Source organism: Podarcis gaigeae, assembly GCF_964106915.1.
Source record: "Podarcis gaigeae genome assembly, chromosome: 5".
Taxonomy (NCBI): domain Eukaryota; kingdom Metazoa; phylum Chordata; class Lepidosauria; order Squamata; family Lacertidae; genus Podarcis; species Podarcis gaigeae.
This window is the reverse complement of record NC_139681.1, coordinates 38171729-38198116: the sequence shown is the minus strand read 5'-3', so window position 1 is coordinate 38198116 and position 26388 is coordinate 38171729. Positions and strand designations below refer to the sequence as shown.

The following is a 26388-nucleotide window of genomic DNA, read 5'->3' as shown; positions in this document are numbered from 1 at the left end:
ACTAGATCTTGGGGTCATCCAATGATGCTGAATGTTGGGAGATTCAAGATAGGCAAGAGAAAGTACTTTTTCACTCAGCGCATATGGAATTCATTTCCCCACAATATACGATGACCATCCACTTAGCTGGAGGATAAGGCTATCAATGGCTATTAGCCAAGATGTCTATGTTCTGCCTCCCCTATTGGAGCCATTATGCCTCTGTATACCAGTGGCTGGACCTGCTTGTGGGCTTATTATAGGCATTTGGTTGGCTACTGTGAGAACAGGCCGTTAGACTAGATGGGCCTTCGCCTGATTTGCCAAGCCTCTTTTGTTCAAATCAGCAAGAGTAGTTTATAAATGGACATCTGTCTTGAAAGCAACCCCCCACCAAAACCCAAGCTCAGTCCTTGAATAAGCACTAATTCTCACTCAGTAAACAATGTAAAACCCTTCTCAATCCAGTTGGCCAAAATCTAAAAGCCTGAATGCAGCTCACAGGCATTTGTTTCCGAAAAAGCTTCAACCACCATGCAAGTTAAGCTAACAGTTTTAACTCCATCTGCATATACAGATGTTGTATATGGAAAACTCTGGCCATTACATAGCATTGAGCATCCAATCCATATCTATTTATCTTTTTAGAGTACGCTTTATCACTATGGGCAAAGGAAACATATTTCATTGATAAATCTTTATCTGCTGTGCACTAGGTTACTGAAATTAAAACGAACTGCAACAATTTTTTCAAATGTGCTATGACTATGATCCTCAAATCATTTTGGTATCAGATGTTTCACTAAGCCAGCCATTTTGTTTTTATACGTCCAAATAGTGGCAAATACCTTAGGGGCAGAAACTCAAATACAGCTGTACAGCACCTGCTTTCTATAAACTTCTAAACATGCTACAAAAATGTTTCCGAAAAGGGTCAAAGCTATACAAAATACAAGAGTAACCCAATGATACAGTGCTTCATTAAAAATTATCATTTGTTCAATTATTGATTACTGGGCCAAATATTTTATGCAGACTTTTACAATGCCATAAAAATATATAACTATATTATTTTTCTGTATTAAATATAGATACAAGCAAGAGATACTAAGGTTGCTGTTGATCATATACTTTGTATTAAAACAAAAAACAGCATATTAAATATGTACTGACCATTTTTTATAACTGAACTGGAAAGACCTACAAGAAAAACTAGACCTCGACAATGGACACTTTATAGTGTTTGAAGCAGCAGATATAGTGGACTCTTCCAAAGCCCTGAGAAACATGTTACACAGATGCAAGCTGATTGTTGCTTATTGGATTTGGCTTCCAACCAAACTTACAAGAAGGCAAAGATTTAACCTTTAAATCCACCTTCTTACCTAAAGAAGCCTTCACACACAGACAGCTACCTTTCTTTGCTATTCAAGGACACCCTTAATGATTTATCTTCCTTCTGTGTGCATGAATGCTGAAAAATATAATGAAATGTGTGTAGAGATGTTCCAATATTCACTCAAGCTGTACACCAGGGTAAAAACATGTTCATGAATATATTGTGAATATGTTCAATTAGCGTTATTTTTTTAAAAACTTCTGGTCTTTTATTACCTGGCATATTTAATTGTCTACTTTCAAAATGATAAGCACACTACTTTAAATATAATTGTTCCACGCCCCCCCAAAAAAATTAAACGTAAATGTCATGCAAAAATATGCTAATTTCTTTTTAAACCTTATTTCACATTGCTCAGGAACCAAACAAGATAGTTATTTTCGAGCATATTATTTATTAGAAGCATATGGTAAAATGGATTTAAGATATGTTGTACTTTGAGCAGGGGAGAAAGAACCAGGCTGAAAGGTCATGTGTTCTCGTCTTGCTGTATGCTCAGGATTACATTCTAAAGGAAGATTACTGTTCGCTCACTGCTAAGGGGATCAGAAATCATGGATAATGCTTAAGCCGCATGTACCTTTGCCCAAGGCAAGCCATCTCCCTCGTTCATTAAAACAAAATGTGACAGTTAACTTAGTTCCCAGTCTTACGTATCTATCCTTCAGAGCTAGCTAGCCATACAAGTGCTCATGCTAGTCTCACATTTGATCATCAAACCTAATCATTCCCTCTAACAGCAAACTTTAATAGCAAACTGACTGCTAACATGTTTGGAGTCAAAACAGAAGCGCTGAGGAAGAAGAGGAAGGTATCAGTGACGCTGGGTAAGTTCTGAGGAATGCAGAACTACAAAGCAATAAAAGGCCCCAAAATTGCTTCTGCAAATTCATTTGGTGTTGTTGGTTTTTTTGAAGTGAACATTAATCAGCTGCTGTGAGTCTAACCTGTTCATCAGAGAATGCTGAATCTTATCATAGTTTTTGAATGTAGTATATCACATGGAAATAATCTCTTAGGTTAAACTACTGCAAAAAAACACACATCTTATGCCAGGTATCTGAGTGAGCCTGTGAAAAAAAGTTGTGCTGGATAATTCTTATGCAATTAAAACCATATTTAAAGAAAAGTCAGGTATGAAATTGGAAGTTGATGTTTATTTACGGATTTTGATGATCCACGAAGTTCCAGATTTCCACATTACATTTCAGAGAAATAAGTCTTGAAAATACTCATCAAATTCTTCTTCCCTGTAAAACAATAGCAAATGGTATTAAGAAGCACTGGGGGGGGGGGGGGACATGCATGCAGTCATTTTCATTTACTCACAAAGACATTTTTCAGTCCAAGGTGTGGTACACCTTTTTAGGTGTGCTGGCAGGGTCTGCGCTGACAAAAATGTTGCACTATTGGGGCATATTGTTAAGGAAACATATGCTTACAATAATGCTTACAACTTATGGTGGCATGGCAGAGGTGCTGTACCAATCTTGCAAATAGATAACACGTGCGCAAACAGTAATGCCAGGGTTGTTAGATCATTCAAATGTGTGAAATGGCTGAAACAAAACTGAGAAACCTACGGGAAGATTGAAATCTAAGGGGAATGCTTCCAAAGGATGGTGCTGCCTGCAGTGAGGCCCAAACTGCATCCTCGCCCACATTTAAAATGTCTTCCTGAACCTCCCAGACACCAATTGTTACCTTCCTTCTAAGGCTGGTGCTGTCTGTCTTCACCCTGTTGTATGATTGGCCCTGGCTGACAGATTTTTGACTACGCTATATGCCCACCACTTTCCCTCTTTTAGGGGCAGAGCGAATTTTATTTTACTAAGTTTCCAAATAAGTCTGCAATTTACAGAGAGGAGTTCTCTTCTCTGTTTCGTTTACTGAAGGAGGATATCTGCCCATAAAGGTTAACTGTAATTGTTACCAATTTGAGGAAAAATGACCATCGTTTTAAAACAAACAGCTACTCGTCAAAAAACTGACCGGGTTTTCTCTTCAGTTTCTTGTGGCGGACCCTTCCAAAAATCAGCATCTGAGGGACCATCTTGCTCATCGTTATTGACAGAATCTGTGAATGAAAGAGTGATTTAGTAGTACTTAAAATGATTTTAGGAATGTCACATTTTAAACTATGTTTGTAAGCTGCCCAAAGTGGCTGGGGAAACCCAGCCAGATGGGTGGGGTGTGAATATAGCAACAACAACAATCTGAAAGCATTTTCTTTATTAACAAGTCTCATTCACAATCCAATGAAGGTAACATTCTCAATCTATTTTTTGTAAATATTAAAACAGGAGAAGAATTGGGAACAACAGGCTTATGGATACGCTGCAACTATATTTAGCTAGCTTATATTCCAATATCAACATTGTGAATAAGACTGACCAAGCCTTTCCTCTTTAAAATCCATCCCTTTGTAATCATGGTGTGCTTTTCTTCCTAAACAGGTAATTTTGGCATGGGATTTTGTGGGCTACAGCCCAACTGCATGAAGACATAAGAGAAGCAAATATTGTTGCAGGTTTAAATGACTTGTGTTTATCACCTCTTTTCCTAATCCCAAACAAAGTATCTTTTTTAAACAAGGCAAAAGAAGCAATGCAACTAAATAGCCAATGTGGTTTGGGTCCCAACTGCCTATCGACTGTTTACAAACTGTAATTTTCTGCACTTCCACATGAGCATCAGAATGTACTTTCTTGCCGCCTATCAACTCTGCATTGCGTTCAGTGGAATGGACATTTGAATGTGTATTCAAAATGCAGCCCCCAATCCACATCTTTGTGCATCTGGCAGCACCTAAGTACTTCTTAAAAAAAAAAAAAAGTTGGAGCACAGAACTTAATGCTTACTTGGGGTAGAAAATCTCCTGGTAACATGAGCTTCTTCCTGGCATTTTACAGAAAGGGCAACATGTGTCTATCTGGGTCACATGCATTTAGGAGGCCGGGTTCCAGGCTGGCCCAGGGACCTGCCTGCCTCTCCTCCACTTTGACTGACACGCTCAGCAGGAATGTGGCTGCGGTGATGGGCCCACCACTCCTTTAAGCCAAAAATCAAGATTTCACCTGCAATTTAGTTACCTTTGTCAGAATCGTCTGATTCTTCTAAGAATGACTGATCTGAAAACAGACATTTTTAGAATTATGTTAGTTACATGTCTAGTTATTCAAATACATGTACAAATATAATGTTAGAAACTCAACATCTACTTAGCAATTCCTGGCATTTGATAAGGCCAGAGAGAAATGCTAAAAAATAATAATTAGGGTTTTTAACTAGTAAGCCTCAAATATATAACAAATACTTTGGTTAATACCTAAATGTCAGTTTTCAGTAAATGAGTTTACCATGAAAGGTTGCTAAATGTCCAACATAAACATAGTGACCCAGGACGACATAAAGGCTAGTTCATCGGACAACAGGCTGCTTCCTCCACCAGGCCTCCTGTGCACAAATTCTCCTTCTACCCTCAACCATAATTTGCAAACCGCATGAAACACGGATAATCTTAATTTAGCACCTGAAACCAAGGTTTGGCTTGAAATGTCAGAGTAGAAGCACCCCAGGACAAGAGAGATTTGCTTTTAAACGTACTTGGGAAACCTTCCCACCTGTAGGAAATAGACCAGGCGTTTTCCCCATCTCCCCTCTTCCTCCCACGTTTGTCCTTCCCTCTCACAACCGGATGTGATCTGCAATCCCACAGGCACACAAATCCTCCTGAGTCGAATCGGCTAGCGGTTTCCCAAAACACAAAATGTACATGTAGAGTCAAACATTCAACTATGAATGTTAACATTTTAAAACAACCTCGCTTTAAGCATAAAGGTTTTTTTTACCTTTATGGCTCTTTCTTTTCTCTGGCTTGTGTCTGTGAGGTGAAGATAATCTTGTTTTCTTTGAAGCTTTGGAGCTTTGTTCTGTGCTTGCTCGCTTTTTCGTTGGTTTGACTTCCTTCCTCCTTTATAAAAGGGAGTGGATGTTAAAAGTTCTATCAATGTGTTTATCCAGCAACAAAAATATTACAGAAATATATAGTGGGTGGGGATATAATTCCTGAACAGCCAGCCCTGAAAAAATCAGTAAATTTGATGTTTTTAAACTGATCAATTTGAACCTAGTATGGATGCTTTTTGTTTAAGAAAAGATGTTTCCTATATGCCCTAATAAAAGAGAAAAGGTTTGAGCCAACTCAGCTGCTTCCAAAAAAGGACCACATCTTAGTTGAACATAAAGGTGCAGAGTATAACCTGAATCAAAGCTTAACCCCAGAACTGTGTGATGCTATCAATCAGTTCTTGAACCAGGAAAGTAGAAGTGGTGTCAATAAACATGCATACACGTTTCCCCAATCCCTTGAGGGGACTTTATGCATACACAAGCAGACTTCCGTATGTGTATATTGCTAACTGGACAAGCAAAGAGGTGTTTCATGGCTCTGCTCCCCAATTCAACAGCTGGGATTTCAGTTTTGGAAAAGCTGGAAACAATTGCTTGGGAGAGGAAGATAATTTCAGGTTGTGACAAACATATGTTGAGGAACTCACTGGAGCAGATCATGGAATCATAGAATTGTAAAATTGGGCGTGACCCCAAAGGTCATCAAGTCCGATCCCCTGCAATGTTCAAATACACCAAGGGGAGGAGAGGAAACACAACCCCGCCGACATAGCATTGTGCATACAACTCAATATACCCAAACATATATACAAAGACTGTACTTTCGTTACCTGTGGTGAAAATTTAATTTGTAAGAGCATTCGGGACAAAGCCCTTTAAAAAGAGGGAAAAAAGGAAGAATTAAATGTAGAGGAATTAAAATATCCCCATAAATTTTACATCTAACATCAATTATCCCCATAAAGTCTGCTTTCACTTTTTGTAAGATTGCCATGTCTATCATGTCACACGTGCTGCACGCTAATCAAAACCGTCAGCACTAATTCTGCCTTTTAATAAATAAATCGGAAAAGCATTATTAAAAAACACTCGGGGTGGTTTTCAACTAAGTTGTTGTGTGTGTGTGGAATGAGGTCTGCTCACACAGAAGGAATTTCCTCACTCTCCTCCCATCCGCACTGCCCAAATGTCCTCTGGAGCATTGCTGGGACCCCCTGGTCAGGTTTAGGGCACACAAGGGAGTCACACAGGGGGAGGAGAGAGTGGGAAAGTCTCATAGAAAGAGCAGACCTTGTTCCTTGTGTGCATGCCCCACTTAGTGCTACGCTGAATTCTGCCCTTGGGGGGCTGCAATCCTATACCCAGTTTCTTGGGGGTAAGCATAACTGAACTCAATGGGACTTACTTTTGAGTAGATATGTGTTGGACTACCCTGTTGTTCAACCAAAGAAATCTTTGGTGGCCTTTGAACACAACACTAAGATATAATTTAACCACTAGAGGGGTGAGCCTGAGCAAAGGGATGGGCTCATTTGCTCCCTGCTCACCTCCTCTTTTGCCGCAGAAGGTGGTTTTCAGCAAAGCCAAACAATCCACATTCTACAGAAATCAGCTGGTTTGGAATGGATCCAGACTGCACTCCCCTTTTGTGAACTCTGTACTTTAAAAAAATCCTGTAATGTGGGTTTATAAAAGTCCTAATGTAATTTTCTACCCCGAGTGAACATCAACAGTAATAATTCAGCTGGCCAGATCCATTTATAATTAGCCGTCTAAACCACTTTGAGGTTTTCTTAAAATTAAGCAGTGTATTATTAAATAAAAATAAAAATCAAAGCTCACTGTTAGAACTCACTTAATTTAACAAGTGCGTTTTTCTTTTCGCCATGCTCAACGTAACCAAAATTCACCTCCCAACTCTTCAAGCCTTCTTTCTCATCACAGTGCTTACTTCCACAGGAAAACTGACCTAGAAAGCAGGCAAAACAGAAAAGAGCACTAAATTTATCTCTCCCCAGGTAAGTTCCTAACAATTAAGTTAACTGTTAAGGATACTACTACTAGGTTTGTTTAACAAGAGGGCCTTCTCAGTAGTGGCACCCTCCCTGTGGAACACTCTCCCTTCAGATGTCAAGGAAATAAACAACTATCTGACTTTTAGAAGACATCTGAAGGCAGTCCTGTATCGGGAAGTTTCTAATGTTTAAGGTTTCAATATGTTTTGATATATGCTGTGAGCCGCCCAGAGTGGCTGGGGAAATGTTATTATTTTTATAAAATCATGCGGTATTTACAATGAAGATAAGGTTAGTCTAAATCAGCTGCAGTCTCCAGCACTTTGCATAGGCAAGGGAAGAAAAATAATATATTGCAAGATCAAGCAATTGCAATAACACTGTTTCCTTGGTTCTTCATGATCATTTGATGGTCCTGGGATGCCATACCCATACATTTCTATGGTCCAAAATCTAAGATTGAGAAATATGAGTAATATATTGAAATCATTCCATTAGTGCACAATCCTAAACCAGCATGCCTATTTCAATGGCTGGAGGGGGTCAGAAAGGAACTCTGCCATGTGGGGGGAGGGGGTTGCCCCATGACAGAAGCCCTTGCCATGCCTAGAAAGGAGTCAAGTTCCCACCAGTGGCAAATCCCAAACTGGAACATTATAGAGCATGGGGAGTTGGATCCCCAGGGGGCCTAACCCCAGGGGAAGAATAACAAAAATAAAAGGAACCTGCCCTCCCACCTTCTGCTCAGGCCAGTGTGGCTTCAGATGTGGTGGTAGGTGGAGCAGTGGTGGACCGTGGGGTCTCAAATTTCAGTGGCGCCCTGTGCAACACCCCCTGTTTTTAACCCTGCATTCTAAACCATGGTTGCAGTGGCCCCGAGGTTCCACGCCCAGTGCAACTGAACCAATTGTGTTGCCCTAAACCCCCTTCTGGGAGAGCTTCCACTCTTGCTTCTCCCTGCCGCTTATTACTGGGATGGATACTGGAAGAGCCAGCCCACTGATGAGGCGGGCTGAAGCAGCCACCCCAGGGGGTGGAAACAAAAGAGGTGTTCCCACAGTCACCCAGCCCACCCCATTGCCACCAGAGAAGCACCCCAGGCAAGGGAGGCTTTGTTGGGGCCATGGTGGAACCACGTTCTGCTGTCCAGCTTTGCCGCTGGTCTCCCCCGCCCCTAGGAGTGGAGAAGGGTGGGTGGCCCAGCTGTGCAGAATGCTTTGCCTCTCACCCCGCAGGGTGGGGAGGTTTTGCAAGGGCTTTTCCTTGAGGGTAAGCCCCTCGCAGACCCACATGCTCTTCTCGGCACCACAGGAGTAACAGCAGTGTGCCAACTCATCCCAGGCCTCCCCTGGGTACTGGCACTGATGTCCCTGATCCGGGTGACTCCTTTGTGCATTTTAAATTATTTTTGTTAATTCTCCCCCCCTCCCCAACCCCACTTTATGCCACGTTTTAACCTGTTGAAACTTCCCTGAGTTTTCCAAAAGCAGGTCGCCACAGAATCATAGAATTGCAGAGTTGAAAGGCACACGCCAAGGGTCACCTAGCAGAATCTCAGCTAAGGCATCCATGACAGCTGGTCATTAAGACAACCTCTGATTAAAAACCTCCAATGGAGGGGAGTGTTGTGTTGGAGTAAAGGATGTGCTGCAATTCAGAACAAACCATTTAAAACCCCTGATAGGGATGCATAGCTGGACTCTGTACTGTGCACGTCTTTCTTAGGATGCTGTACTTCAGCAACGAAACGGGCACAGCATGTGGCAGTCTTGTTTCAGCATGTCCCACGAATGAAAGCCCAACATCTCATTTGATTTCACTGGCTCTGTTGCGTTTCTAACCCCGTGTGTAGTACCAGAGACATACAGCCTCTCAGAAAATGAGACATCCCCATGCCTAGCGAGTGCTAACTATCTGTATTAATAGGCTCACCTCCAGAACTGTTTTTGAAAGATTAACCTCAGAATGTTCTGCCTAAGCTGCTAACCAATGGATTGACAGTGTCCTCAGATACTTCACTTCTGCTGTGCAAAACCAACCGTATTGCTAAAGCAGGAACCAAAGAGCACAGAATGCTGCTGCTCATTTACTTCTCCAAATGAATTAAGAGACACACAGTCAACCCTGGATAAAAGAACATTTGAATATTTATACAAAACACACAAACGGGAAGCATCAGGGTTTGTTTGTTTGTTTAATCAATACGGTGTATTTTGTTTTAATTTACACCTACAGCAATCTGATGCCAGCATTAAAACTCTGGCTGATGGTGATGGGTTGGGATTGTAGCCCGTGCTTCAAGTCATATGCACAAGGGAGACAAAGGATGTGCCTGATTAATAGGCTGGTTTTTAGACACAACAGAGTTCTTAATCTAAGAGGGGAGGAATGAAAATATATTTATGGACCCTCAAAGGCTTGAGCTGCTGTGGCACAAAACAGCTGTCGGGGAACCTTGGAAGAGGGGATTTAAGTCACTTAAGGGTTAGGCTGCTCACTTTGTTTAGTGGTATGGAGGAATCTTCTCTGACAGCTGATTGGCACGTATCTCTGGATGCTTCACCCTCAGCCGTACTGTATCTCTTAACTCATTTGCTGGAGTCATTGGGCTCCATCTACATCCTAGTGGTTTGGCGCAATATTTCCTGTTTGTGGTTGGTATAACTATTTATTTATTAAATCTGTATGCCACCCTTCATCTGAAGATCATAGGGTGTTTCACAACATAAAAATGCAAAATGCAAAAACAAATTACATAATAAAACAAAAACGAAACAATAACTCCCCTCCCACAAACACATTTAAAAGGCCATATAATGTTTACTCAGCCAAAGGCCTGGTTATAGAGAAATGTTTTCACCTGGTGCCTAAAGATAAGTAATGAAGGCGCCAGGCGAGCCTCCCTAGGGTGAGCATTGCACAAACAGGCAGCCACCACAGAAAAGGCCCTTTCTTGTGTTGCTGCCCTCCAGACCTCTCATGGAGGAGGCACATGAATAAGGGCCTTGGATGACGATTGCAGGGTCTGGGTCAGTTCATATGGGGAGAGGTGGTCCTTGAAGCATTGCAGTCCTGAGCTGTTTACATCACTTTGAATTGGGCCCAGAAACTAATTGGCAGCCAGTGCAGTTGGGCCAAGATCGATGTAATATGCTCAAACTGCCTTGCCCTGGTGAGCAACCTGGGTGCTGAATTCTGCACCAGCCAGAGTTTCCAAACCATCTTCAGAGGCAGCCCTACGTATAACGTGCTGCAGTAATCTAACCTAGAGGATACCAGAGCATAGGCAACAGTAGTTATCTGGGGCATAGCTGAACCACCAGCTGTAGCTGACAGAAGGCACTCTGCACCACCAAGGCCACCTGAGCCTCAAAGGATCCAGAAGTAGCCCCATGCTGTGTACCTGTTCCTTCAGAGGGAGTGTAACCCCATCAAGAGCAGGCATCCTCCCATCCACCTAGGAACCTCCCACTAACAGTGCCTCAGTCTTATCTGGATTGAGCTTCAGTTTGTTGGCTCTCATCCAGTCCATTACTGATGTAAGGCAGTGGTCCAGCACATCCACTGCCACACCTGCAGATAGAAAGGAGGAGGGGGAGAGCTGTGTGTCATCAGCTCTTTGCTCACAACATACTCCAAACCTCCAGATAGCCCCACTCAGCAGCTTTATGTAAATATTAAACAGCATGGAGGATAAAAATGAACCCTGAAGTAACCCCACATTGAAGGCTCCCCGGGTCTGAAGATGGGTCTTGGTACTTCCCAAGCATCACCCTCTGGAAATGACCATCCAAGTAGGACGGGAATCACCATAAAGGAGTGCCCCCCACCCTAACTTCGACAGCCACGCTAGAAGGACACCATGGTCAATGGTATTGAAAGCCACTGAGGTCAAGGAAAACTGTCTTTCTCCCAAGAGAGTTCATCATACAGGGTGACCAAAGCTTTCTGTGCCAAAAGCATACCTCAACCCTGACTGAAATAGATCTACAAAATCAGTTTCCTCCAAGAACATCTGGCATCAAAATAACTACAATGAAAATGTTTGATATGAACCTCCTGGTTATGGAAGGAAAACACAACGTGTTTCATTAAATGATAGCTAAGAAGCCAAACCAGAATTCAAAAGAAAATGTCATTTTAAAGTTAATGTCACTGCTGCTTGTTTTTCTTACATACTGGGCTGGGAGAAGCTTTAAACAGCTTCTATTGCCTTGCTAAGATGTATGCAAAATCAGAATAATGTTTGATTTGAGAATGCTAATAAAATAATATACAAAACGTTTTGCAAGAGTAAGTTCTGCAAAACAGATTACACAACTGCATCTAGAAATGTTTACTAAATTGCTGAATGCTTGCGCCCCTTAGTGGTGAACTATATTATTGATCTATGCTAATAGCTGCTGGTAACTGCAGCTGTCTTTGTGAAGACAGCCTATGGTTTCAGAAATAATAATTGAGAAACAATAAATAAATGCAGAATATATATTAGCGGTCTACTGCATTGCTAGAACAAGAAACTGTCACAAGAAGCTATCCACAGCACAGCTGTGCTTCCTATACATTGTTTACTGGAACTTGATCAGATATATTTATATCTTCAAACTTTCTATAAATTACAAAGTATCTATGGTTCCAAGCCAGTAGAAGCTCTCACTGGTGAAAATTGCATTCACGGCTTCTACCAATCTCTCCTCACCCCTGCAGCCCCAATGTCACCACCTACACAGCTCCAGAGGATGACCCAACTTAGTTGTGGGGGCACAGGGAGCTGCAGCAGGAAAGGGAAACTCTACCAGCCAGAGCCTGCATCAATAAGCAGGCATGAGAAAAGATTGGATGGACTGTCAAGGAGTGAGACATACAAAAAAACTCATGTTAGTATCAACAGTCCTCTTGCCCTGTCTACTTTACTACCTATGATTGCATTAGCAAATGCTTCTTGAAACAATACATACTACAGTGGTACCTCAGGTTACATACGCTTCAGGTTACATACGCTTCAAGTTACAGACTCCGCTAACCCAGAAATAGTGCTTCAGGTTAAGAACTTTGCTTAAGGATGAGAACAGAAATCGTGCTCCAGCAGCACGGCAGCAGCAAGAGGGCCCATTAGCTAAAGTGGTGCTTCAGGTTAAGAACAGTTTCAGGTTAAGTACAGACCTCCAGAATGAATTAAGTACTTAACCTGAGGTACCACTGTAAATGAAATTAAGCTGGTTTCTCAGCTATTCTCCACCCAGATCATTAAAGCACTCTAGAGATGGTAACTGCCATGACAGAACGATATAAGCTAATTTCATGTTATCGTGTATATCTTGAAAAAAATAGTCATTATGTGACAATGTAATAATTAAGAGAGAACAAGTAAAAAACATTCATTCAAAAAGGCTTGGATCTCAAAGTTCCCTATGTGAGCATAAAGACCAAGGGAGAATCCCCTCCTAGCTGCACCCTTCCACACTAAGTCTCATAATGTTACAGAAGGTTTATCAGCTGGCAAACAACAATTGGGGGCAGGGGCTGGAGCGGGAAGCTCCATTCTCTGAACAGAACTCTGCTCATAGAAGTTACAATTCAAACCATAATAAGGAAAAAAAATAACAACTTGCCTTTTCCTGACACAACCTCTTTCTCATGTCTCCATCTAAATCCAAACTGTTAGAAGAATAAAAGACATGCAGTAAGTATTTTGCACTTACACATTCAGTGCATCCAGTGCAACTGAGATATTTCTCTTATGCCTCAGGTATTGCAATTTTATTTTTCTAGTTCACTATCACTGAATTATTATGATATTGAGCTACGTGTTCCACAGAAAATGGTAAGAATGGATTTCATAGACTCTGATAACTGCTAGTAGGCAAGAAATAGGAATGATTTAAATATGAATTGGTACGATCCACCCTCGCCTGAAATTGCTTCTGGTGTCACTCTAAAAGTTGCTCTTCCTCCACTTTATAAGTTCAAAGTGTTTAATCCAACTTTTCGTACTTCCTCTGTACCATTTAAATTTTCTCCTCAAAGGATACATGAAAAACATGGGAGCTCTTGCAGCAAGTTGCAGGATAACCTTTCATTTGTTCAGAAGACACGGTCCATCCTGAATCTTGACCCAAACACAAGGCCATTCCAACTTTTTCAAAATGTCTTATCACAGAGGTCAACAACTTGTTCATGGTCCCAGGAGCAGAGCAGGTAATGAGATGATCATGAGCTTCAGGGGTGCCAGTGAAATACCCAGCTAGACGCATGACACTACCTGGGAGCAGGGGAAACCTGTGAAGGTGACTGCTGGGATCAAGGCCTATCTGAGAGCCTCCAACTCCTACAGGAACCCCAGGCTCCTTTGTATGACTAGCCAGGTCAGATCTGTACCTGCAAGCCTCTCCAGAACTGGCAAAACAGACAGTAACAAATATAGATGGTATGAATTGTCTGTGCAGGTAGGGGACAGAGAGGTGAAAAGAGCACTCTGGGGAAGTAATACAGGATATATGCATTCCTGGGGTCTTCGCCCTGCCATCCCCTCTCACCATACTCCATTTAAAAAGCTGTGTAATGAATAAGACCACAATGTGTACTTTCATTCAAGGGCATTCCCTCTCCAAAAAACCCTGCTTTGAAAACAAAGACAGACTGCAAATAACACTGTACAGAAAAGTTGGTAGTTCCAATTTGCTGATCTAGATCCAACATACTGGCCACCTAGCTATACTCCCTTTTCATCATCAAATGACAAGGAATAGACAAAGCACTGTTATGCATAATAGTCTTATGTCTACTTTTGTCTGTGCCAAAGTCCTGTTCAGCCTCTGCATTTTCAGCAAGGTGCAAGCAGGTAAAAAGTGTAACCTACAGCAAGAGCCATTGTGGGTAGTAGCCACTGATAGCAATATTCCACATGAATTTGTCTATTCCTGTTTTAAAGCCATCCAAATTGGTGGCTATCACTACAGCTTGTAAGAGTGAATTCCATAGTGTCTCTCTGCACTGTGTGAAGAAGTACAGTGGTACCTCAGGTTACAGATGCTTCAGGTTACAGACTCCGCTAACCCAGAAATAGTACTTTGGGTTAAGAACTTTGCTTGAGGATGAGAACAGAAATCATGCTCTGGCAGCAGGAGGCCCCATTAGCTAAAGTGGTACCTCAGGTTAAGAACAATTTCAGGTTAAGAACGGACCTCCAGAACGAATTGAGTTCTTAACCCAAGGTATCACTGTACGTAATTTCTTCTGTCTGCTCTGAATCTTGCAACATTCAGCTTCATAGGATGTCCATGAGTTCTAATACTATAAAACAGCCACAGTCACCTCCATGAGAACCTGCATTCTTGTGTGTTCACACTAGGCTATACTTGATTACATGCAAACCAGGACATTCTATCTACAGTTCCTATTATTGGCCACAGGTGTTAAGATACTGGCTATGTTTCTACCTATAGTCTCTACAATAGCATACATGGCTTAAGAGAGATTACATTCACTTGGATGAACATAGACACACACACCCCCCGAGTTACAAAATTTGTCCAGCATGTACCTTGTTCTCTTTGTATTTAGTCAGATCTGCTATGCAGTACTCCTTGAATAATTTATCGTAGTATTTCTTGCTGAGCCTCTTCTCCCTGAAAGACGGAGACATTATTATGGGTTAGTTGGTTAGACAACGCAAATGTGGGCAAAAGATAGAAGTTTTTTTCTATCTTTTTATCTTATATTAAAAAGGCAGGAATACTAGCAAGGTAGTTTTATAAATGTACAGCTGTCACAGAAAATTAAAGAAAAAGCACAATTCAATGACCTTTTCTTTAAATACTTTAACATCCTATGCATTTATGCAGAAACAACCTTGTGTTTAAATGGGGATATTGAATGTAGAGGTGTAGAGAATTGGTGGGCCAGTTGGACAACTCCCATCAGTCCTGGCTAGCATGATAAGGGATAGCCAATGGTAAAGAATGAGAGGAGCTACAGCCCAACAACATTTAGAGAGCCACAAGTTCTGCACATCTGGTGTATAGAATTGCAGCCTAACACGCAGCTGAGAAACAGCTTTGAAGATGCCTTGTTTTGTAGCATTAAAAACAAATCACTAGATTGCTTTTAATTGGCAATTCACAACAATAATTCCCACTCACTCGCATCATGAGTGTATTAGCCACAAAGGTGTACAATTAGACTCCTTAAGTTTATCAAGCCATTTTACATAAAAAGAATATGTATGAATTAACGTATTTATACAAGAGAGAAATAAATGAGATCAATCCCAGCCCAAGTTACCAGTTCATGTCAGCTTCATCTTCCTCTCTCCACAAGAATCTGTGGTTTTCTCTTATAATGTCAAGGTCAGTCTTGTCATTTTCTCTGTAAAAAAAAATATCAATCAGTTATCAAATGATTTTTTTTAAAAAAAAGATCACCTCTCTTCATTTGTTGCATTTCCTTTCAGAATCTCTAACACATTCAGTTCCATTTTATAGCTCACTTTTCCAGAAAAATCTGTGTCCAAAGTGGCACATAATGCATACAAAATACACAAATGAGCAATGTTTGTCCCTGCCCTTATGCAGCATTTGAAAGGGTGGAACATTTTGCAATTCAGCAAGGAGGAGATGGAGGCAGGAAAGACTTAAGCAACCAGCCACAGCTCCTGCTCCTGAGCCAATGGGGAGGTAGTTTTGGCTGGCTGTAAAATGCCTGAAGTCTGCCTCCCAACTGAGTTGGGGAAAACATGGCACCTGTCCATCTTGCCACTCTTCTGTGCAGGGCTCACTGGCCTCTTCAAGACCAAATGAGATGTTCTGCCTTCATCTTACATGGCTGTGGGATGAGATTCTCGCCCCCCCCCCCCACTCTGCACTATATCAGTGCACTGTATTGCTTTTCCCCAACACAAACAACAACATGGGATGGATGCAAGTAAATTGTAACATGTGAAGCACTCCAGAATTATCCAGAGTTTACTTCTGCCCACTCCTATTTACTCAAAAGCACGCCCTCAGTGATTTCACTTTTAACTTGCTCTCTATTATTTATGCATAAGATTACAGACTTAGTAACTTCTGAAAGCAGACAGACTTCTGTAATTATTTTGTACTCACCCTGAACGTTTGAAATCTTCTTTCTTGCCACCATAGTACAAAATATAGTCATTGACCATTTTCTTATGTCTTGCATACTGACAAAAATTAAGGAATTTGCTGACAGCATTTTCCTGCTTCCCAAAAAAGAAATAAGATAACTGGAAATCTATTGTTCCTTTGCTGAAAGAACTCTGCCTACACCTAGCAAATTTGGAAATGGCTCACACAGCATATGAAGGACCACTCAAGGAACAGGAGAAAGATTTCTGCAAGAGAGAAGTTGGGGAGACTGACAAATCTAGTGACAAAATTTTACCATTCCAAAATAAAATCTACACTGGAAGGTTTCAATTTGGGCCATTTCATACAAGTGCCAACCACAGTGCAATTGGCAAAATTAGCACTATGACCACATGATGTAGTTTTCTGATGAAAATACTGAACAAGGAAAATACTCGTAATATGGTAATTCCCGATATAATGTCTTATATATATATATTTTTACACCGGCTTCTTCTGTGCTGGTTATTTTTAACCAAGGACAACTCAATAAATACAGACAAGTAACTGCAGGGGTGGGGGCAGAATATTTAGTTATTTTAGAATTGTTCCAGAACTGGTTACATAAAAGCCGTCTAGAAGTGTTGCTTCCTTTCAATAAAGCAACAGACTTTCAGCCATGCTATCATGGTATTATAAATCATTTATCAAGCTTCTAACTTACACAGCACATATACAAATATAGACAGAGAGCTCTGCCCCTAGGATATAGGACTAAATATTACAAGACAAGGCATAGACAGTTGAACTTTATACACTATTGCTGACACAAGTCTAATATATATGAAGCTGATCTAAGGACACCCCGCTCCATGTAAATAGAGAAAGCAATCCACCCATCAGCTGGATTCATGACAGACAAGGAATGCTACCCCCCCAAAAAATGAGGTAAAGCAAAACAATGGAATATCTTTCCGAGCAAAAGACACAAACTATTCAACTATTAACACCGCATTTCACTGAAAAGGTATCAGGAGCGAATTGGTCACTGCCTGCATATTATTGAATAGAATCCAGCTTTAGAGTCATACCTCTCTTCCACCCACACGTTTGTTGTCTTAAAAGACAGCAAGAACAGAAATAGGAGAGTCCAAGTTAGTTCTTCTAATCAAATGAGGAAGGCTCCAAGTCAGACTCAATAGCATTTGGAGTGGTGGTGTAGTGGCACTGCTCACCTGGTTCCCCAATGCAAAGTGTGGCTGTGGGCATAATGGCGTCAGAGTGGCTCCACCACTGTGCCCACACTGAGCTCTCCTCCTGGCAACTGGCAGAGATGCTCACTGTTTAGATGCCAGGTGAGCAATGCCACCCCACCTGCCCTACTGACTGCAATTGGTTGCAACCTGCTGCAGTAGCTACACCTGCTTTATTCTCCTTGTAACAAGAAAAGGGCGCTGAGGCTCACTAGGAGGAGCTGCAATCCATTTGCCTCTCTCCAACAGCCTTCAGTCACCTTCCTGGAGAAGAAAAGCAGCACACGTATCACTAAAGAGCTCAATCTCACTCAATGACTCCCTCTCAGGTCATCATATTGTCAGTTCTGCTCCAGATCATACTGTGTTGTGTCAAGTCAAGTTGGTGTTTCTGTTGGGAGTTCAGAAGGAATAAATTGTTCTAGCAGGTGGTATGGGCAAGGGCCCTGATTGGCAGGTGGTAGCAATGAGATCTGTGCCACAAGAGGGCTTCCTAGAAAAACTTACATATAACCAAGATTATACATGTGGCAAATTTAATGGCCGGTACTTAACTTTGTTCAGCGAATTCCTCTCTTAGATCATGAGAAATGAAATATCCCTAAGGAAGTAACCTCTCAAACAAAGGTCTCTTTCATGAAGTTTCCTCTTTTCAAAATTAAGACGAACTGTTTCTTCATCAATGCAAATTTAAAGGATACAGCATCCAATGCTAGGAAATGAAATCTTTGATTTCTTGCTTCTTCCCTGGTAAAAACGACAACGTTATTCTAGTTGTCTACATGCCATGTGCTTAATGCTGTTCTGAAAACATTCCATAAGTATGGCAAAGTACCTGTCCCATTCATCTGTCGCCACCTGTCTGTGGGCCACCTTGCTCTGTTTTTCTTTCTGGAAGGGCTTTTTGAGTAATGCATCTTCATTCCTTATCATGCAGGAGGGGAAACACACAGAATTGGTTATTAGAAGAAAATACATATAAACAGAGCAGCAACTTAGTGTTAAAGGAAAAGCTTACCCCCTGTCAATAATTAGTTGGACCACTTGGAGAAGGGATGGGAGGTAGGAGGTTGGTCTACACCACCACTCATTCGCCGCCCCCCCCCCGCCTCCCATGGCATAGAGCAGGGCCAGCAACTCCCACTGCTACAGCATGAGCTTCCTCTACACCCCTCTCTTGCTTCTGGATTAGCAATTGGAAAGCAAATGGATCATCCTCAGGAGTCAGATTTGACCCTGGATTTTCCAGGCACTGATCTCTAACTTATTGGGTAAAGGAAGCTGTGTTGGCCCAAAAGAAAAACCCCAAAGTCCACATTCCTAAATAACAATAAGTAGTACTTGGACATCTGGGATCAGGAGCAGGGGCTTACAGATTGGAACATGCAGCTTTCATATGCGTTTAAACTCCAGCAAATCTCTAGATATTTAGCACTATGTGTTAGTTCTCCATAGGAATCACTCCTAAAGGACTACCATGCAAAGAAAGCTCACTAAGGTTTCTTTTCTGCAAATCAAATTGCATCCCTCTCTTGACATCTGAGCAACATTACAAGAGTTAACTAGGAAACTACTTTCTTAGTTTCAAGTTTAATGTCTGTCACTTCTTTACATCTACATGTTTATAACTCTTCTGATGCTCTGAGCGGCTGGTAGAGATGACAGATCTATCCCTGGAATGCAACCCAATGAGTTGCTTAGCTGCCTTTGTGCATGTCTTCTAAACAGTGAAGCTCTAGTTCTTTCTCCAAGACATTTATACAGCTGAGACAGGAAGTCTGGCACTCTATGCAATGCGCTGGTGTCATCTACGGTTAGGCCAGCCCAGTGTGCAGAAAATGTTGCACTAGAACTGACATTCAGCCAAGGCTGGGGCAAGGAAGTTATATTCTTTGATCTACTCTCCTGAAGTTAAGCAGACAGCTCCAGCTGGTTTTGGTGTTGTTGTTTTTGCACTTGAATGCTGTCTTCGGCACAGGAAAGGCAACTAACCATTAGGTTAATAAATAAGCCACATAAATAAATTATTTAGGCATGTTTAGGGATTTACTCCCAGGTAAGTGTGCATAGGACTGCACCCTTAGTTGCCACAAAAATGAGTAATAGAATATAATAATCAAGCAGCAAGAGCACTCCATTCCCTTCCAGCAGGTGTCTTATTCTTTCATAGCCTGCTGCCACCTGGCTTTGACTGCTTTGATCTCTCATTCAGTAGCGTGATTAATCCTGCTGAGATGTGGCAGAGGGAAAATCAAACTAAAGGACCAACTAGGCTTCAGTGCTGTTCTTGTAGAGATGAAGCACAGAACTGCAAGAAATGAGATGGCACAGAGACACTAGATGAGCACAGCAGTTCTCCCCTACCCCGCTCCTCATTGGAGACAGCACTCTCTGTCAAGCTTGAGAGAAAGAAGACGAAGGAGTCTGCCATTTACACTCCTAGGAAGGACCTTATAATACTACTAGTAAAAGGCATTACCTATTTTTCTGCTGGTCCGATTTCTCTCCTGTTTCATCATCACTAAAATCAGAGTCATATCCTCCATGGCCAAGGATCTGGGAAGGGAATTATAAGACACAGAATCTAGTAAATTTAAGGATCACAAGACACTGATTTAAAAGAGAATTGCCATCATTTCCCACTAAGTTTAAAGGAACAAGAAGCATGTTTTGATAGCAGATCCAAACAACATATTGGCTTCAAAAACAGAGAGAAGATGAGAGGAAATAAACAGATTTCTACATGTCCCCTCTGCTTAGAAAACCACACCCATAAGAACATCACTTCATCAATTGTCTCTGACTCCAGAGACTACTGAAGAGGACTGTCCCAACAGCAGCAGCCACACGTGCTTGCATGTCTCTTCCAATGAAGTTTCACTGCAGGAGCACATAAGAGGTGATGTGGGAATGCGCCAACTTCCCTCTCACCTAGGAGCAGATGTAAAGAGGCTCTCTGCACACATATATTCACCAGTGTGTCAGAAGATCCTAGTATCATCTACATGTTATTGCCCATCTTTCAGTGGCCAGCCCATCTTTGACTTTCTCAGGTCTTTGCACAACACCCTGCCAGCACAATGGAAAAACCAGGAGTAGCTAACATGGTGCCTTCCAGAGGCTGCTGGACTACAACTCCCATAATTCCTGACTACTGGCTATGCTATAGCTTTAGAGTGGAATCTAAAAGTATCTGGAAGGTACAACATTAGCTACTCATGCCCTGACTGACAGGTCCTAACACCTTTTCAACCAAGTCCTCCAAGTAAACTCTACGATGAACTAGATCAGGGGTCGGCAACCCGCGGCTCCGGAGCCGCATGTGGCTCTTTTACACCTTTGCTGCGGCTCTGGGGCGGATACTAGCGAGGGGAGGAGGCCACATTTTGCACCCGCACTGTGGCGGGTGCTGTACTGGCTGTGACGTCGCATGGGGGCGGTGCGTGCGTTAGTTTTACGGCTCCCAGGTTTTTTTTCTTCGGAAACGGGTCCAAGTGGCTCTTTTTGTCTTAAAGGTTGCAGACCCCTGAACTAGATTCTACTTCTGTCTTATCTAGGAAATGATTCAGAGATGATGGAACAAGGCAACACCATAAGCCAGGTACTGAAGCATCTAGGACTGGTTCACAGAGTCCTATTTCCAGTTTTTCTCTTCACACAATCAGCAATAGTGGCTCTCCAGTGAAGCATATGTCCATGATTATAAATTTACAGGGAAAAAATATGTCAGCATGAAAATATGGAATTTATTAACTAGGATGGATCCATAATGTTCTTTTAAAGGTTGCATAGTACTTCTTCCTTACACACAATGCACACCAGCATTTGGTCTCAATTTAGGAGAAAGTGAACTTTTCCCCTTTCAGTAAGTCACTCTCTAATATCTAAAGTGCACGTCTGGTTTAGAAAATGTCATACACTGATCAAAGAGCAGTAAAAGGATATAATGATCCCCAACTTTCATTTAGGCTTGTGAGTAAAAAGGAGGGATTCTAATCTGTAATTGTGAGACAACGCAAAATCAAGGTGTGATAATTATTCTGCATGAAAAAGGATGGCATTCAAGAGTGCCATCTTATGTACGTGGCATCACCAGAGTAACTGGGACAAACAATTACTATGAAGTAGCCCGACAGCATACATTGTTATGAGAATAACTGCAGTAATACCTGGCAATACCTTTCTGCTCTGAGAGGTCAGAGTTCAAATCCCTACTCTGGTATGAAGCCCACTGTGTGACCTCAGCCTCACCTACCTCACAGGGTTGTTATGATGTTAAACTGAAAGCAAGAGAGGCATTGTACTCCACCTTGAACTCCTTGGAGGAAAGGTGGGTTATAAATGCAGTAATAAATAAATAAATAAAACCTCTGGCAGTGACAGCTTACTTCTGTTGTCATTCTTTATCTGCAGCTCTAGGAATTAACATGTTCTTGCAGTTTAGTGCAGATTATTCTTTAAAACAACTGCATGTTTTTCTATAGTATACAGGGGTACCTCGGGATGCGAATGGGATCCGTTCTGGAGCCCCATTCACATCCTGAATGGAACATAAGACGCGACGGCGTGTCTGCGCGTGCCGCACTTTACCGTTTCCGTGCATGCGCGTGACGTCATTCTGAGCATCTGCGCGAGCGGCGAAACCCGGAGGTAATGCACTCCACTACTTCCGGGTTGCCGCAGAGCGCAACCTGAAAGTGCTCAACCTGAAGCACATTCAACCCGAGGTATGACTGTATATACAATATACAAATATTCTATTTTCTTTCGTAGATTTTCACGGGTACAGGAATGCAGGTTTTGGTGTCCTCGGGTGTCTTCCCGTGTAAAAGTTGGGGTGTCTAGGCGACGTTTCGACGAGGTCTCACTCGTCATCTTCAGGCTGGTGCTTTCGGCTTCTTGTTACTGGAACAAAGCGGGATCTCAATGTTTGAGTTCCTATAAATACTGTAGAGGGGGTGTGGTGTCTAGCCTCCAATGTTCTGGGCAGAGAGGAAGTTCCCAGGCTAGTGTGCCTTTTCTTCTTTTGTTCCTTAATTACTTGAGAGATACCTTGAGTGATTTCTTGAGTGATATCCTGAGTACCACTTAGGTGGGTCATTAGGTGTGGATTAGTTGCTAAAGTCTTTGTGTCTTGACCTCTTGAACTTTGTGAAGAGTTTTCCTGAGAAGATGGCTGTATTGCACTTAGTTGTGCTTTGGCTTGGCTTCGTGTATAGGGGCGAGCTGTGGTTTTGTGGCTTGTGTCAGCCAGATCTGTGTAGGGATTGCAGGGGGGTGCAGCATCCGGAGGTGCCACCATGGATTGGCTACTGGATGGTGTCAGTAATTCATCTGTGGAGAGGGTCTGGGTTTGGGTCTGGTGTGGTTGATTGGTGTTGGCGTTCTGTGTGCCTCTGGATCTGGTGTCAGTTTTTGTGGGGAGGGCTAATTTCCAGATGTCTGGCAAGCGGGATGTGTCGTCACGCTTGTTCATGTTGTGAGGGTGTTTCTCTATCTCGATGGCTTCCATGATTATTCTCTTGTGGTGATGTTCCGTGTTAAAGAGCAATTTGGAATCTGCAAAATTAATTTCGTGTCCTGTTTCTTTCATGTGTTGGAAAAGAGAGGAAGTTTTTTCTTCTTTTTTGACGGCATTCTTGTGTTCTGCGATACGTGCATTTATTCGTCTGTTTGTTTGTCCAATGTACGTGGCTGGGCAGACTTTGCAGGGTATTTCATAGATCCCTTGGTTTTCCAACTGGATTTTATCCTTGGGGTTTCTGAGGATATTGGCTATTTTTTGGTTGGTGCAAAAGGCTGTTTTGATATTGTGTTTATGGAGGATTTTGCTAATTTTATCTGTAGTGCCCTTGATATAAGGAAGGAGGGCCATGCCATTGTTTTCTTCTGTGTCTTGGTTTTTGGGGGGTGTTTCCTTTTGGATTAGCTTCGTAATCCTGTTTTGCTGGTATCCATTGGCAATTAACACATTTGAGAGATTCTGTAACTCAGTTGTCAAGTGGTCTTTGTCAGCCAGGCGTTTGGTTCTGGAGATGAGAGTCTTGGCTACGGAGTTTATTTGTGCAGGGTGGTGGTGTGATTGTGCATGTAAGTAGCGGTTGGTGTGTGTTTTTTTCTGGTAGATAGTGTGTCCTAGGGAGCCATCAGGTTTTTTGTAGATTAGGACGTCAAGGAAGGGAAGTTGGTTGTTGGCTTCTATTTCCATAGTGAATTGTATTTTGGGGTGTAAGTTGTTGAGATGTGTGAGGAAGCTATCCAGTTTTTCCTTCCCGTGTGGCCAAATTACAAAGGTGTCGTCAACATATCTGAGCCAAAGTTTGGGTTTGTGTTCTGACTTGTCTAAAGCATTGGTTTCAAAGTGTTCCATGTACAGGTTTGCGATGACCAGTGAGAGGGGTGATCCCATAGGTGCTCCTTCTATCTGTTTGTATCTTTGTCCATTGTGGATGAAGTACGTGTTGGTTAGGCAGTGGTTGGTCAGGTCCAAGATGTATTCGGGGGGATTGTATTTGTTTTGAATAGCTGTCAAGGCTTCATTAATGGGCACTTGTGTGAAGAGAGATACAACATCGAAGCTCACAAGTAGGTCATTAGGATGTAGGTTTTGCTTCTTTATTGTTTCTATGAACTGGAAGGAGTTTGGTACGTGTGAAGAGATGGATTCTGCATAGGGCTGAAGTTGCTTGGCGAGAAATTTAGCGAGATTTTGTAGAGGTGAGCCTATGGAGCTGACTATTGGTCTGAGTGGTGTTCCTTCTTTGTGTATCTTGGGGAGGCCGTAGAGTTTGGGGCATCTGGATGATTTTTCTCTGGGGATGATTCTTAGCTGGATTTCTTCACTGATAGGAGAGGCTTTTATTTTGGATTTGGTGGTTTTTTCCAGATAGGTGGTGGGATCTGTTTTTATAGGTTTGTAGGCAGGATCTTGGAGTAGCTTTGATAGTTTTGCTTGGTAGTCCGATGTGTTCATCACCACTGTGGCATTACCTTTGTCTGCTGGGAGAATGATTATGTTGTTGTCTTTCCTCAGGTTGGTGAGTGCTTTCTGTTCTTCTTTGTGTAAATTGCTTCTGGGTGGTTTGCTGGAGCAGAGGATGTTGGTGACTTCAAGTCTGATTTTATTGGCTTCATCTGGGTTGAATTTGGTTAGGCTAGCTTCGACTCCGCATATGATGTTTTCCGTGGGGATGCGTCTCGGGGCGACTGCAAAGTTGAAACCTTTGGAGAGTACTTTGGTTTCAGTTGTGGTGAGGATCCTGTCTGATATGTTATGTACTGTTTGTTTCATGGGTTGCTGTGGAGGGTGGCCGGGCTTCTGGCGTTTCTCTAGTTTGTGGAGTTTGTTGTAAAAAGACTAGAGTAGGTCTGTGATAAGGCACCCTTTAACATTTTTCAGTGACAATGTGTTTAGCATAGTGTTTCAAAGTGGTGAAAAAAGAATGTTTTTCCATCCTTTCAAAATATGTATATGGATGAAACAGTTCTTCTAATCTGCAGTAGCAGTTGTGAATACTGAGAGGAAAATAGTTATTTAGGATTAAAATGGAGTACAAACGTTTCATCATACGTGTGTGTTTTTTAACTGGCCTGGGATCACTAGATAAAAAGCAGTATGTAAATAATCTTTAAAAAAACAACCAAAAAGCAAGCATGTTTACATAACACTTATGGTAATTAGTGAGGCTGATAAACACAAGGCTGAGGTTGCAATCCTAGACATTAGGGGTGGAAAGCCAGTGGCATCCCAGCTGCTCTTGGACTCCCATCAGCCAGAGCCAGGATGCCCAAAAGCCAGGGATGGGGGGAAGCCACAGTTTACAACATCTGGAGGGTCCGTTCGGTTCTTCCTCGCTGCTGTACCATTTCCTTGTGCGTGACCTCATCTGTGAGCAGCAGCAAAACATTACACTGCAAATGTTGCCGAAATCAGTACAGAAAACAAGATTAGAGCAATTTTAAAATAAAGCCAGATTCTTTTTTTTTTTGCATTTGCTTTTTGCCCTTCTTTCAAGAAGCTGGCTGGGAGGCACCCACGACTTTATTCCCAATTAAACTTCGTGAGATAAGACTGATGAGAAATAAGTTGCTTTTCCACGGAATTAAACTTCAGGCCTCTTCGGTCCAAATGTGACCCTGTGCCCATCAACCCACACCATATCCGTTGCTAGCCAGTGCAGAATTTACCCCTATATATAAACCGCGTTTTTTAAAAACAAAAACAAAAAACGTTTTAAGTGGTAAGCCTCCGACATATAAACCTTAAATGCGTGGACGAACGCATGCAAGTTTCGGGGTCGGAACTGCCTTAAGAGATGCGATTCCCCTCCTGCATCCTCTCCCCAAACCCACAGGAGAGTCTTCGGGACCATTATTCTTATTTTCATTTTTGCTGCCCGACCCGCAGCGAGCGCCTTCCCAGCCGGTCACTGAGGCGACGGGCCTCCGTTTCCTTCTCCCTCCCCCGGGGCGAGGGGCTCCGACTCACCGCATTCGAGAGCTTCATCTCCGGCTGCCGCCCCGACTTCCAGCCCGTTCGCTTTGCCTGGGAGGAAGAAGCGAGGCGCTTAGGCCTCTCCTCCTCCCGCGCAGGAGTCCCTCAGAGAGAAAGGCCCCGTCGGAAACCGCGTCCGCAGCCCCAGGGGGGCCGGGTGGAGAAAGCTTTAGCCGCGCTAGGCGGCGACTCTCCGGGGCCGGATCCTTGTCCGCATGAGGTAACTCTCGCTCGCTCGCTCTCCTCCCTG

The 26388-nt window shown here is 42.4% G+C and overlaps 2 protein-coding genes across 2 annotated transcripts in view; one reads left to right on the top strand and one right to left on the bottom strand.

Moving 5' to 3' along the window:
- Positions 1–1752: 1752 nt before the first annotated feature.
- On the bottom strand, positions 1753–26282 carry LOC310845634 (protein FRA10AC1 homolog). Its single transcript, XM_083740944.1, has 14 exons — positions 26133–26282; positions 20124–20200; positions 18480–18569; positions 18346–18391; positions 16410–16486; positions 15589–15672; positions 14849–14933; positions 12918–12963; positions 7146–7259; positions 6121–6163; positions 5230–5351; positions 4471–4509; positions 3371–3455; positions 1753–2628 (listed from the first exon to the last, which is right to left on the bottom strand). The coding sequence occupies exons 1-14, from the start codon at positions 26148–26150 to the stop codon at positions 2586–2588; spliced, it is 969 nt and encodes a 322-aa protein (XP_083597070.1). The 5' UTR covers positions 26151–26282; the 3' UTR covers positions 1753–2585.
- The window catches only part of LGI1 (leucine rich glioma inactivated 1), a 28897-nt gene continuing 28724 nt past the window's right edge, over positions 26216–26388 (top strand). Inside the window, exon 1 of the mRNA XM_083740911.1 lies at positions 26216–26358. The gene's annotated coding sequence lies outside the window, so the exon portion shown is untranslated. The remainder of the gene's footprint in view (positions 26359–26388) is intronic.